Source organism: Wolffia australiana, chromosome 2, assembly GCF_029677425.1.
Source record: "Wolffia australiana isolate 7733 chromosome 2, ASM2967742v1".
In the NCBI taxonomy this organism is placed as follows: domain Eukaryota; kingdom Viridiplantae; phylum Streptophyta; class Magnoliopsida; order Alismatales; family Araceae; genus Wolffia; species Wolffia australiana.
The window spans coordinates 9,745,792-9,758,084 of record NC_135836.1 but is presented as its reverse complement, the minus strand read 5'-3'; the positions used below and the strand labels follow the sequence as shown (position 1 = coordinate 9,758,084).

The following is a 12,293-nucleotide window of genomic DNA, read 5'->3' as shown; positions in this document are numbered from 1 at the left end:
CATATCAATTAGAAGAAAGGATATTAGTCATGACCAGGACTGCATGGATGTCTAGAAACTACAGCTTTATTTAAAAATACTTATTCATAGAACCAGATGGAAGCATATTTGATCCTACCTTAGGTGATTCAATCACGTTTTGTTTTTTCACTTTTAATTGCCACTTAAAGACATTTATTTTTCACTTGATGTTGTGCCTCTGAAAATTAATGTTTTCATTTAATATTATCACATTAGATTTTGAATTTGATAAATACATTTCTAAAAACCTTTTCTCAACGTAAAGCACATCAAGCTAGTGAAGAGTAAGGATCCTCTTTCTAGGGAATGATGATTATGAAATTTAAAACTTTTCAAGTGCTAATCAATGACCCTATTAAACCCAAAGTTCAGTTCATAATCGTAGTATGTGCATGACTCCTATTGCATAAATCCACCATTCCCATGTTGAGAAATGTAAAAATTTGCATCCAAAGTTTTTGTTTATTTTTTTTTCTTATTTGCTAAAAGGATGTTGTGAGCCATATGGGCCTTAGACTGTCCATTGGAGGACTATCATTCATGCATATGTACATCTTGATGGATAACTCAATGAATCACCATAAGGATCATTTTGAGTGTCCATTACATTTATAACATCAGATAAAGCAGGGATTGATCAGTCACTTCAGAAGTCCAACATAAATTGATGATAGCTTCGAACAATAGGGCTTGATGGTTGCTGATGGATGTACAAGTAGCAATCAGGGTGAAGAAATGATGTCCCAGATTTAATGTCAATGAAGTGTATTAGTCTAATTGGATGCTATTACATGACATGCTTGATGAAAACAATAATAAAACTAGAAGTTCACCATGTCCAAAAAAGACGCGGCACCAATCATGATTCTGAAAAATTATTCAAATATTATACGCAATTAAGTAGTTATAGTAATTATCAAGGATTTTGAAAAATCAGAACTAATATCGTAATTAACCATCATTAAAAACACAAAAAGTAAATAGGGCCATAGTTTTTAGACACGTCAAAGGAAAACGACTTGGTGTTTTGGTATAGCGGCAGCTTAACGGACTTCACAGAGTGATTATGCCAGCGTGGGGCCGGATCAGGAGATCGATCAAATTCCATATTGGTAGCAGATAAAAAAAATTTGAAAACAAATACCACCTACTTTGAATTATTAAAAATTCATCATAATGATGTCCTTAAATTATAAAAATTCTAGGAAAACATTAGAACGACATCCCAGACTGGAATGATAGTCGGGACATTACAGACATGAAACTGAAATACATGAACATGTGTATTTTATGATTTTTCCAGTTGTTGAGGTATTTTTCCAGTATTAACATATGTGATTCTCCTTGTTGTTATGATGTTCTACGATAGGGAACATCAGTTGTGACGTACAGTTCATTCGTTATTAAGTACCTATTTATTCACCAAAGGAACAAATCTTAAGTTATTTTTTTGGCGCAATGGGCTTAATGAAAAACAACAAATTAAAATTTGACTGTAGGGTTATTATGCCAAATGGGTTTGATAACATGACCACACTCACCAGCCCAGCTGAGCGAACCCTAGAACTGCCCATCTAATTGGGTCAGCTTTGCTTGACACCTACCTGCCCTTTTGGATGTGTCCAGAGACAACCAACTGTAGGTTGGATTAAATTTGGGCACAGTCATTTGGCTGTCCCAACCTAATCATTTTACCTTACCAAGGTAGACTCAAAGAACAAGAATGATCATAGTTCCACAATAATATTACTCTGACCGACTACACAAATAAATTAAACCAAGATGAAGCCCAAATTAACATCCCAAAACTGAAATTAACCTTTCCTTTCTATGCCACTGATCCAGACTGTTCACGTTGATATTTTTTATGAATTATAAAAGTTAGACTTTATTGCCTACGCTATGTTGAGTTGTCAAACCTTGGTGAACTGAAACATTTCTTCAATTAAGAGAGAAAAACACTTTGAGAGTAAGATCTTCGCTGTAATATTTTTTTTAACTTAAAAAATTCTGAAGACACAAGTTACTCACCTCCTTAAGTTTGCAAATATTGTAAAAATATTGAAAATTGTGACGAGGCAAGTTGCTTCAATAGACTACCAGTATAATTGTGAATAATGGAAATGGCCAGTCATACCCATTATGCTAAGGCTTTATCCTTGCCAAGCACCGCTGTGCTTCCATGAATCCAGGCAAAGGTCCCAAGGTTACATACTTGATCTCTCTCCATCTGTAAGAATTACTTTTTCTAGCATCATGATCGAATATTGATAAACCGGTTTCGCTTCAAGTTTTTTGAGTCCACAAATTTAAACAAAACTATATTACTATTTTTAACACAAATACAATTCAACTTGACACAAGTAAAATATATTTGAAGAAACTTGAGGTAGGTCTTACCTGGGGACGAAGGGCAGCGCCAGACAGTGAAGATGGAGATGGTCAACACTGTTGAATGGGGGGACATGGAAACCAAATCTGCGAAGGCTCCAAACTAAAATATATGAAAAATCTTTATAGAAAGACATAGATCATGTTATTCATATAACTCTCAAATTTAACCAGATTCAGCATTCAACTATAACGTGATAATTCAAAGCATGATGGGTATGAATGATGAGCTTTATCAGAGAATTTCTCATTTCCTGCCACATAATCCGGCATTGACTAACACAAGAAAATTCAACCCAAGATTCTTCAGGGATCTAAGTGTATATGTAAGGGTTTATCATTACTCATGCCAGACTTCACAAAGAAAAATCTGTGAAGAAGAAATCCGTCAGTAACTCCCACAGACGAAAAGGCAGAGAAGGTATCCTTTGTAAACCAATAACTCACCAGAATAGAGTTTCACAATCCAAAATTTCAAAAGGAAAACATGGGTATTAGTATGATGAATAACAAGGGCACAATGATAAAAACGACTTCAGAGCAGATTCGATTCAGGTACCTATAGCTCTGGGAAGATGGAGCGTCTCTGCTGAGAAGGTTTTTTCCAACATTCAGCATATGTTTCACTGGAAATTTCAACAAATAAACTCCGATGAAGGAATCAATCTGGTACCAAGGTTGATCAAAACACTAAAACTGGAACTCATAATTATTCAAAAATTATAATAAAAGTATTTATCTTATCACGATTTATAAAAAAAACCATCCAATAAAACAAATTTTTTTTCCAACACTCCTACCAGTCAGGGAACTGGAATGCTAATACATGCTCAATTATTTCAGCTATTATCAGTATTTTATGCAAATTGATTGGTTTACCAATGTTAAGCCCCTATAATGTCGTGAGATACCAGATCCAATGTTTCATCTGACGTATGAGATGTACAAGGATAAAAACATTGAATAGTTATACTGGGCCATATGAAAATATACTTGTGCGACATCAATATGCTTCAAACACAGGATGAATACAGTCGATTGACTAAGTAAAAGGGTTAGCCCAACCTGAATTTCCCAATTTTAGGTAAAGTAAAAAACAGTGAAAAAAAACGGCCTTTAAGTCGGGATACATACCAAGTTCATAATCTTCAGTGCTTTGTTTAAGATTCTTGACAGTTGAAATATGATGTCTAGGAATGACCAGATAATGCCTACGATGTGAGAGGAAAAAAGAAATCAAGACAAAGATTTCACTTTAATTATACAGTCCACGAAGATAGAGGAAAGAAACTTAAAGAACGTTTTGCAAGAAATCAAACAAAGTATTCCCAATTTTGGGTGATATTCCATCTTTTTCTTCAAAAAAAAAGTCAAACAAGGTTTGACATCAAGTTGTCTTTGTAGAATCAAAGAAATATGATATTTCAAAAAAAAAGAATCAAAGAAATATGACATCGATAAGAACCACAAGAAAATTGGATCCTAAGTGGGGTTCAACCTAGTTAATATGGCATACATTTGGGTACGCGTAAGATATGATCCCAAAAAGGAGACCAATATCTAAATACAACATACATTTGGACAGGCATGATTAATTTGATAATTCATGTGATGAAAAAGATGACAGGCAAGAAATGATATATTTCCTGTCCCCAAAAAAAAACGCATATAAACGTCCCTAAAAAGAACCGAGACTGATGATGATATCCTACGGCATGAAAATTTACACAATAGATATGATACACGATGGAAAGGATGAACCAGTGACTTTCTCCAATGATTGAAATCTGATTTCAAAGGTAATGTAAATATAAATGTAATGTAAACATACAAAGTGGCCAGTAAGAATTCATGCAAGGATAGAAATCTGAGAAAGCTACAATCCCTGGATATATTTCTACCTTTCGAGGCATACCAAAATCAAACTACACAAAGGGAAAATGAGAAAAAAACCCAAATTAGCCAATGAATAAAACATCTGCCTACTCAAATGGTAGGGTTAACTCTGATTTCTAATGAAATGATAACATACGGAGAGGCCAGTATGTTGTTATCCCTAGAAGATATACCAACTTTTCAAAACTCATCCCAAAATCAAACTACAGCATAGGGAAAACAGAAAACAATCCCAGTTGATGATCCAGAGCAGTGCCTGTATCCAATAAATCAAGAATCTGACTGGCCCACCTGAGAACAGTTTTTTACAAATGTTACTTGGTTGGTGTAAAAACATTCATTACTTGACAAAAACTGCATCATCATCTCAGGCGTATGCTTGTCTCATCTTATTTTTAAATGACTTTCGAAACGTGAAAACTTTCCCCCTCTATTCATAGAGTACCCTAATGATTAAATACTCCCATAAAAACTTCAAGATCTGAAGGACATGCAGGACGGTTGAAAGACTAAGAACCTCCAATCGTCTGATAGCATGATTTCATTAGGATAAAAGGCGCGTCGAGAAATGAAAATAATTGGAGTAATTAAAATCCTCAGGGAGAAATATTTCAGGACTCCGTGGGGATTACTACAATCAAACCCCCCCAAAAATCACGAAGGCAAAACCATAAAATGGAAAATAAAACAAAATCAAGAGAAATTCACCTGAAAGCCGACGGGTCGATATCGGGAAAGGCCACGATGCTGTCATCCTGGAATCTCCTAAAACAGTAATTATTTGAACAAATGTTTCCAGGCCGAAGCATCACAATTGATAGAAAAGGATTTCTCGAGAGGAAGATCTGCTCTGACTCTATAGAGAAGAGTTGTCGGAGTCGACGCCTGAGCAATCTGACAAAACACGCACTGCCTTTCCCCCAATCCTGCCATCTCCCCCGCCGATTCCGAGTCTCCTCTCTCCCTCTCTTGCTTGCTCCCCACGACAACTTATCCTCGAGATTTCCTCAATATGGGCTGTTCGATATCAATCGGACGGCTAAAAATGATTCAACGGTCGTCGGTTTCTAGACTAAACCCGATCGACTTTAAATACCGTTTGAATTGTAGATTTTCCCGCCACTTCATGACAGTTCGGTTCTTGCCGAGGGCGCTGCCGCTGCCGGTCCTCCCCTCCCTGCTCCGATCCTCGCTTAGAATGTCGACAATCTCTCCAGAATCGACGTTTCAGTTGAAGGTTAATCCAATCACCGGCGAGACGGAGTGGATCGTCATCGACGCAGCAAGAGATGAGGAATCAACGTCGCTTTTGGCAGCGACGTCGTACTTGGATATGCTGAACGATTCAAGCAGGAACGAAGCTTTTCATCAGGCGATCCGGAAGACGATCACTCGGCCGTGCCGCGTCCTTGACATAGGGTTAATAGTCGTTTTGTAAATCCTCCTTGAGTTTCTTCCCTCTGAATCGTTGGAAACTTCTCTGTTGTTTGTTCGTTTGTTTGTCCAGCGCTGGAACAGGATTGCTGTCGATGATGGCGGCGGAGGCAATGGCGGAGTCCGGCGGCGATGAAGGAATTGTCTATGCTTGTGAGTCGTACCTTCCCATGGGAAAATTGATGCGGAAGGTTCTGCAGGCGAATCGCTTAAAGACGAAAGTAAAGCTCTTCCACAAGCGCTCTGATGAACTTCGGGTTGGTTCGGACCTTCCTTGCCCGGCAGATGTGGTGGTAATTTCTACATAAATGTGAAAGTATCGAATAATTTGTTTCCTTGAATCACATCTACTTGTTATATTTTCAGGTGAGTGAAATACTTGATTCGGAATTATTAGGTGAAGGACTGATACCTTCATTACAACATGCATATGACATGCTGCTGGTAAAACATCCGAAGAGTGTGCCGTATCGGGCAACGATTTATGGGCAGGTATTTTCGACGTTCATTTCTGAAGACCCGATGGAAACCGGAAATTCATGTCATAAATATAGTTTTTTTTTTCTTATAGCTTCTTGGACAAACAATTTTTTTCAATATTCGCACGTGTCTGTGATGATAATATATTTGATTGTTAGGGCTCCCTATGATATTGAACATAATGTGCAACTTGCTTTCTTTGCGATTATTTGTAACAGCTCGTTGAAAGTGAATTCCTTCACAAGCTTCATGACTTACCTACCAGTGAGATAATTGCTCGAAACGGAATGCGCCTTGCTCCCGAGGGCCTGGAGAGTTTTATCAGGGTGAACCCTAAACAGTATGCCATGCGCTGTGATGCATTATCTGATGAACTAAAATTGGTATGTGGTTGTATCTGTTTGATTTTTACTAGAGGACCAACTTTAAATTTATTTTCTTTTCAGCTGTCTGAGCCCTTCAAAGTTTTTGACTTTGAACTGTGGCATAGGCCAGAGAGTCACAGAGAGAGCAATATTAATATTAAGGCTACCGCTTCCGGAACGGTTCATGCAGTGATTTCATGGTAGGAAACGTTGGAACCTTTCGTACTTTAAATTACTGTTTAGTGACCATTTTTTAAATTACTGTTCAGGTGGGTTCTTCAGCTTGACGATGAAGGATCTATTTTTTATTCAACAGCTCCTCTTTGGGTTGGTTCTCACAAGGTTTCAAATGAAGAAAGATCCATCACTGGTGAATTGATTCTTCAATTCATTGATTAAATGACTACTTTTCTGAGTCAATTTTTGCCTCCACATATCATCATTATTTTTGTCTAGTTCATTTGATCATGACGTGATTTACGAGTGTGAGGGGATCATGTGAAAAACAAGATCATCTGTGATGTTGATTAAGACAATACTGAAGGTTGGGCTGGAGAGAAAAGAGCGAGTTACAGCTGTGGATAACCCATCCCGGTAAATGATAGCAAGAGAAATACAATACCATACATATCTGAATGCTCGTGTTATTTCAAATTAAGGAAGATAATAAATATCTTCCTTAATTCTAGTAACTCCTTTTGGAGGTGAATGAAATTCTTCATTGTCGGCTTTGAGATTGTAAAAAAGCTAACAAATTACAAAACTTAAAATGAAGAGTGTCGAATGCAGTCTCAAAGTTTGGAATACATGCCAAAGTCATCTGTTGGACGTATCCTAATTATGCGGGCATACATTTAGTACGAATTTTACATTAGTTGCTTTCCTATAGTATAATTCCATGCTAAAAGGATTTGGGATTAAGGTACTTATGGTCATAGGTATAGATTAAATATGTTCCATGGGAGATCTGATTATTACAAAGTAAAATCTGATTGTTATGATGAGAAAAATTGAGAACCTCAGTGCTTCCATACCTGTCCGAGAATTGAAATCTCATCCGTGTACTTTAGGAGGGGCACTGGTATGTTTTATTTATTAAAAATTCATTTAATTATTCCTGGATTTGTATTTAGATCTTGGGGTGAAAGCCTTGTACTCCATAGTCCATCATGATTTTAAAGGTTTTCGTCATCTTCTTGCCCGTGAGCCAGCTTAGCTTGGTCAATTTAAGTAATGGGTGCACCATCCATCCTGGAGAAATAGCTTTTGACTGCCTTGGCAGAGCTCCTATGAAGCCAACATAGAAAAACTAGGGACTAATTGCCCTTTGAGTTTTTGAATTTCCTACGCAGATGCACTTGAATGCTCCTGTGATTTAGTTTATTATTGCTGTTTTGATGTACAAAACTTAAGAGTACTAAATATTCTTTGTGTCACATCATTATTTAACTCTATATTTCTTTGACACATCATCCGGGGATTGGTAGCATCATATGTCACATGGAGTTTTTTTTATGTATCACATTTTTCTGTTTCTTGATTGCTCCTTATTTCAAATGTCCTCCAATATCATGATCATTTTATTTTATCCTTTATTAAAATAAGCCTGGATTATGAAGGTTTTACCTGTATTATCGTCTTTCCCAGAGTTTCTGCTGCGTCCAAGAGCTGATGGAGATGAATTTTTTCAATACGGGGTTTATGCCTTATTCCTTTCTGAATTTATGCATATATTTGTTGATTTTTCTGTAGATAAAAAGGTTTGGTGTGATCACTGGAGGCAGTGTGTTTGGTTTACACATGGAACAGGGATTCCATTATCTAACGAAGAGGAAATAACATTTCAGTCATCCCACGATGAAATTAGTATCTCATATTGTTTTGAAAATGATACCCGAGCTTCAAGCTTCAGTAATTCAGAATGTAGGATGGCAGAAACCAAACTTATATTATCTCCAGAGAGGATTGGAATATATGGAGACAGCATTTGGCGATCAGCCATTTTAAAAGCGTTAGGAAATCAGGTACGACCTCATGCTTGTTAATGTGTTAGGCGTTTATGCTTAACTTTTATGTATGTTATCTATCAGTGTGATAAAACTTTGCGACACATGTTGATTTGTAATTAAGTAATGTTGGCGATTGCCTTCCCACTCAAGTTTTTCAAAGACTTTTTTATAACACTGTTTTAAACATAATATTGGATCAAATAATATAATCTGCCTCTAGAATTGGCCATTTTCCTTGCTAATTTGAAATGATTGCGTGGTTAATGTGAATTTGAAGCATTTTCTGATCCATATTATTTTGTAACATGTTTAGGATTGTACTCTGTAATTTTGGGAGAAAGCAACGTGTCAATTTTCTTGGTTCATACCAACTTGACCATTCACGGAGATAATTAAATTATAAGAAGGTCTATTGATGGGTATATAATCTAAAGTTCTGTAAGAATTACAGCTCAACCCCTAGTATTTTAATATTTTATGAATAATAGATGTGACGTAATCAATGAAACTGATCCAATGTCTTTATATCTCTTCTGGAATACCTTTTTTGTTATTTTATTACACACTCTTCTTCAAATGGCCTGCAGATTCGGAAAAAATCTGCCCCAGTATGCGTGATCGCTGATGACAGTATTTTCTTGACTCTCGCTGCTGCTCAACTTTCAGAAGGATCACATATTATCTCAATGCTTCCAGGACTTAGAGGGCTAGGTTCCAGATATTTGGATGCCGTGTCTCATCTTAATGGTATATCTAGGGATCGGATCAGAGTTATTGGAAACAAAGCGGCAAGCTTAACTTCTGATGATCTTTCTGGTAGAAAAGTAAAACTCTTTACCAATCATCGCTTTTTCTTATTTTTGGCTAACTTAACGCATTTTCTTTTGGAATTAACTATCCTGTTCGAGAAAATACGTATTGATGGAGAAGGAAATACCGTTTGCTTTTCAAAAATTTCATTACTCCAGGAAGATCATATCCTGATGAACATTTATTTGTTATATTTCCTCAAAGTTTCTTTAAATTATCTTTCTCTATCGACCATTAGTTGATGGCTCCCCTTGCGTCTTATTCTTTTCCAAAAGTACATCACTCCTTGAAAATATGAATCCCCAGGGGGGCTAGAAAATGATGATGATGATACAGCCCTGGGGGGGTATCATCTTCAATGTAATCCTCGAATGATCAAGTATCCAAAATGACTGATTTTTCCAATATCTAACAATACCAATGAAAGGGAGTTGTGGGAGCAGAGAAGAGAAGAGAAGTATAGATGTTTCCAGAGTAGAAGGAAGAATGGGAATGATTAGGGGGCAAGAACTCATCATCATCGTACTGTTGGATGTTGAGAGAGTTGAGGGAGAGAAAAAATGCACCAATTGTACTCTTTATCCATCATTGTCATCATTGTCCAGGTCATCCTAGCAACGGCTGAATGACTGGGATGATGAAGACAGATTGTATTGGATGCCGAACCCTAACCCTTCCTGAATTTATGTTCTCTTAGGCTGTCTCAGGACATGAATTTGACCAATTATCTTTCTCTGGTACTTCAGATTGATCTCCTGTTGGCGGAGCCATTTTACTGCGGAAGTGAAGCTATGCTCCCATGGCAGGCTCTAAGGTTTTGGTAAGTGAGAAATATTAGTTTGTTTCCAGTATTCTAGTCTGAAATTCGATGAGTCAGATTCACTTAAGATTAACTAAGATTTTTATTGGGCTTGTCATGAAAGCTTTCTAATCAAAGTTTTCTGCAGGAGGGAAAAGAATGTACTCAATTCTTTTCTCTCAGAAGATGCTCTCATAGTCCCTTCAAAAGGAATCTTGAAATGTTGCGCCATGTCCCTTCCGGTTAGCCTCTCTATAGCTATAACTAAGATTCCTCATAATTTTTTCATATGTAAGGTACGACAATTTATATTTACATTCATTATCTCTGAGTTACTGTGCAGGATTTGTGGAATAGTCGCCGGTCTCTTGGAAAGATCGAAGGTTTTGACCATTCTATTGTAAATGATGTCCTTGGGGCATGTGGTGACCTGAGCCCTGGCAAGGAGAGTCCTTGTCTTCCTTACAGTATTTGGCAATGTGGTGAGACTGAGGTAAAATGAAAATTTCTATGTTTTTCATCCAAGATGTTGAATTATTGATGTTGAATCTCAAGTAATAATTTTATTTTCCCCAATCTTATCTGTTTCAGTGGCTCAGTGACCCGTTCCCAATAACAGAGTTCAATTTCTCCGGTTGTATGCAGCCATGTTCTTGGAAAGTCAAGGTGCTTAGCTCATCAATGAATAAAACACAATCCCAAGTTTATTTATTTTGATGACCATTATGACCTCGAACCTAATCCAATTTTGAAAATAATCTATCCTCCATGGGCTGTATTACATTTTTTTTTGAAATTCACCCAATGTGGACGCAGATCGCTGAAAGTCCTGTTCTTCTGATTTCTTAATTTAGAATTGTGATTAATGAAAAATAGCTTTTAAAGATGGATACAATCATGGATATAGTCACAGATTTTTTTTTCATGACCCTGCCGACCTCGAATCAGATCGAATTTCAGAAATAATCAATCATACGTATGCAATATTACCATTTTTTGGGAGACTCGATCAATGTGGTAGTAGATCACAGAAAAGTTTTGTTCTTCCTGTTTTCTTGTGGCATTCTCAGTTGAACAGAATTAATAAATTTTAATTATTCTTTCTTCAAAAAGAAAAAATTTAACTATTCTTGAAAACAAGTATATATATATAGAAAGGTGGATAGACTGATAGAAAGATGAAGAAAAGTTTGAAGCCATTCTTGCTCTTTCTCTCATTAGAGTTCACAAAACTTGCATCTTTCAGGTAAAGTTCAATAGACAGGGAGTATGCCATGGGTTTGTTCTTTGGATGGACTGGGTGTTAGACGATGAAAATTCCATTGCCATTTCCTCCGGGCCAGGTCAGTGGCGGTTGACGCTCTCATTTGCATTCTAATGAGATTTTAAACCCTAACCTTAATCATATTCCCTCTATTTGGGCCTCAGATAACAGGCTCTGGAAACAAGGCGTAAAGCTGTTAAACAAGCCAGTGCAGGTCAACGCTGGTCAAACCTTCTCAGATGCCCTGGAGGCATGCTTTGACCCATCCAATGGAGAGATCCTTGTGAGATGTTCTCTCTGATGCACGGGTAAGAATGAAACCATTCACCACTACGTCTGTATCGTGTTCATTGTCTTTATTTGCTTAGCGTGTGTGATAAAACTCTTGGTCAGATTTAGCTGATATGTGAATCTCAATAACTCACTCTTGTAAAATGATGATATTGCAGTGAAAACTGATCTCTGACCAATCAAACGATGAAAGAAGTTAGTACAAAGAAAAGACTTTAGAAAAAAAGGAAAGCATGGAGTGCTTTCTTTCAGTGTGCAAGGTGATTACTCAGGAAGCATGAAGCTTCCAGCAGGTGACGAATGGAAATTGGATAACCTCAGGAAGGTTACGAAAGCAGGTTACACAATCTGAATCTGAAGATCACTTAGTCAATTCTGGTGGGGACTTATGCAGAACCTGAGGTTGTGCAGAAGATAGTTAAGGTTTAAAGTTTAGGATTAGCAGATTGGAAGGAAATCACATCCCATTTCCAAGGTATGATTTGAGGTAGTTCGGGATTGGAAGTTTTATTTTGTTCATTGGCAAACATGCG

General features: G+C 37.0%; 2 protein-coding genes across 4 annotated transcripts; one reads left to right on the top strand and one right to left on the bottom strand.

Annotated features, from left to right (window-relative positions):
- Window positions 1-514: 514 nt before the first annotated feature.
- HINT4 (histidine triad nucleotide-binding 4) lies at window positions 515-5,308 on the bottom strand. Of its 3 annotated transcripts, none has more exons than XM_078592017.1 (7): window positions 5,164-5,308; window positions 5,017-5,063; window positions 3,547-3,623; window positions 2,972-3,038; window positions 2,422-2,499; window positions 2,159-2,251; window positions 515-721 (listed from the first exon to the last, which is right to left on the bottom strand). In XM_078592017.1, the coding sequence occupies exons 1-6, from the start codon at window positions 5,239-5,241 to the stop codon at window positions 2,167-2,169; spliced, it is 432 nt and encodes a 143-aa protein (XP_078448143.1). In that variant the 5' UTR covers window positions 5,242-5,308; the 3' UTR covers window positions 515-721; window positions 2,159-2,166. The 3 variants fall into 3 exon arrangements, with proteins under 3 accessions (XP_078448143.1, XP_078448144.1, XP_078448142.1); XM_078592018.1 differs by lacking the exon at window positions 515-721 and adding an exon at window positions 735-888; XM_078592016.1 differs by lacking the exon at window positions 515-721 and having other exon boundaries at window positions 1,999-2,251.
- A 12-nt stretch (window positions 5,309-5,320) lies between these two features.
- PRMT7 (protein arginine methyltransferase 7) lies at window positions 5,321-11,944 on the top strand. Its single transcript, XM_078592015.1, has 14 exons — window positions 5,321-5,727; window positions 5,816-6,035; window positions 6,109-6,234; window positions 6,441-6,605; window positions 6,669-6,787; window positions 6,857-6,957; window positions 8,340-8,611; window positions 9,184-9,420; window positions 10,153-10,226; window positions 10,354-10,447; window positions 10,549-10,698; window positions 10,797-10,871; window positions 11,452-11,548; window positions 11,634-11,944. Exons 1-14 carry the CDS (start codon window positions 5,321-5,323, stop codon window positions 11,768-11,770), a joined length of 2,274 nt encoding a protein of 757 aa, XP_078448141.1. The 3' UTR covers window positions 11,771-11,944.
- The last annotated feature ends 349 nt before the right edge of the window (window positions 11,945-12,293 follow it).

Excerpts from the sequence above, each read along its gene's own strand:
- PRMT7 (XM_078592015.1), top strand. The coding sequence starts at position 5,321 with ATGGGCTGTTCGATATCAATCGGACGGCTAAAAATGATTCAACGGTCG. Across the intron at positions 6,036-6,108 it reads CTTGCCCGGCAGATGTGGTG|GTGAGTGAAATACTTGATTC; the intron begins GTAATTTCTACA and ends TTATATTTTCAG. Across the intron at positions 11,549-11,633 it reads TGCCATTTCCTCCGGGCCAG|ATAACAGGCTCTGGAAACAA; the intron begins GTCAGTGGCGGT and ends TTTGGGCCTCAG.
- HINT4 (XM_078592017.1), bottom strand. The coding sequence starts at position 5,241 with ATGGCAGGATTGGGGGAAAGGCAGTGCGTGTTTTGTCAGATTGCTCAG. Across the intron at positions 5,064-5,163 it reads CGACAACTCTTCTCTATAGA|GATGACAGCATCGTGGCCTT; the intron begins GTCAGAGCAGAT and ends AGGAGATTCCAG. Across the intron at positions 3,039-3,546 it reads CACTGAAGATTATGAACTTG|TGAAACATATGCTGAATGTT; the intron begins GTATGTATCCCG and ends TGAAATTTCCAG.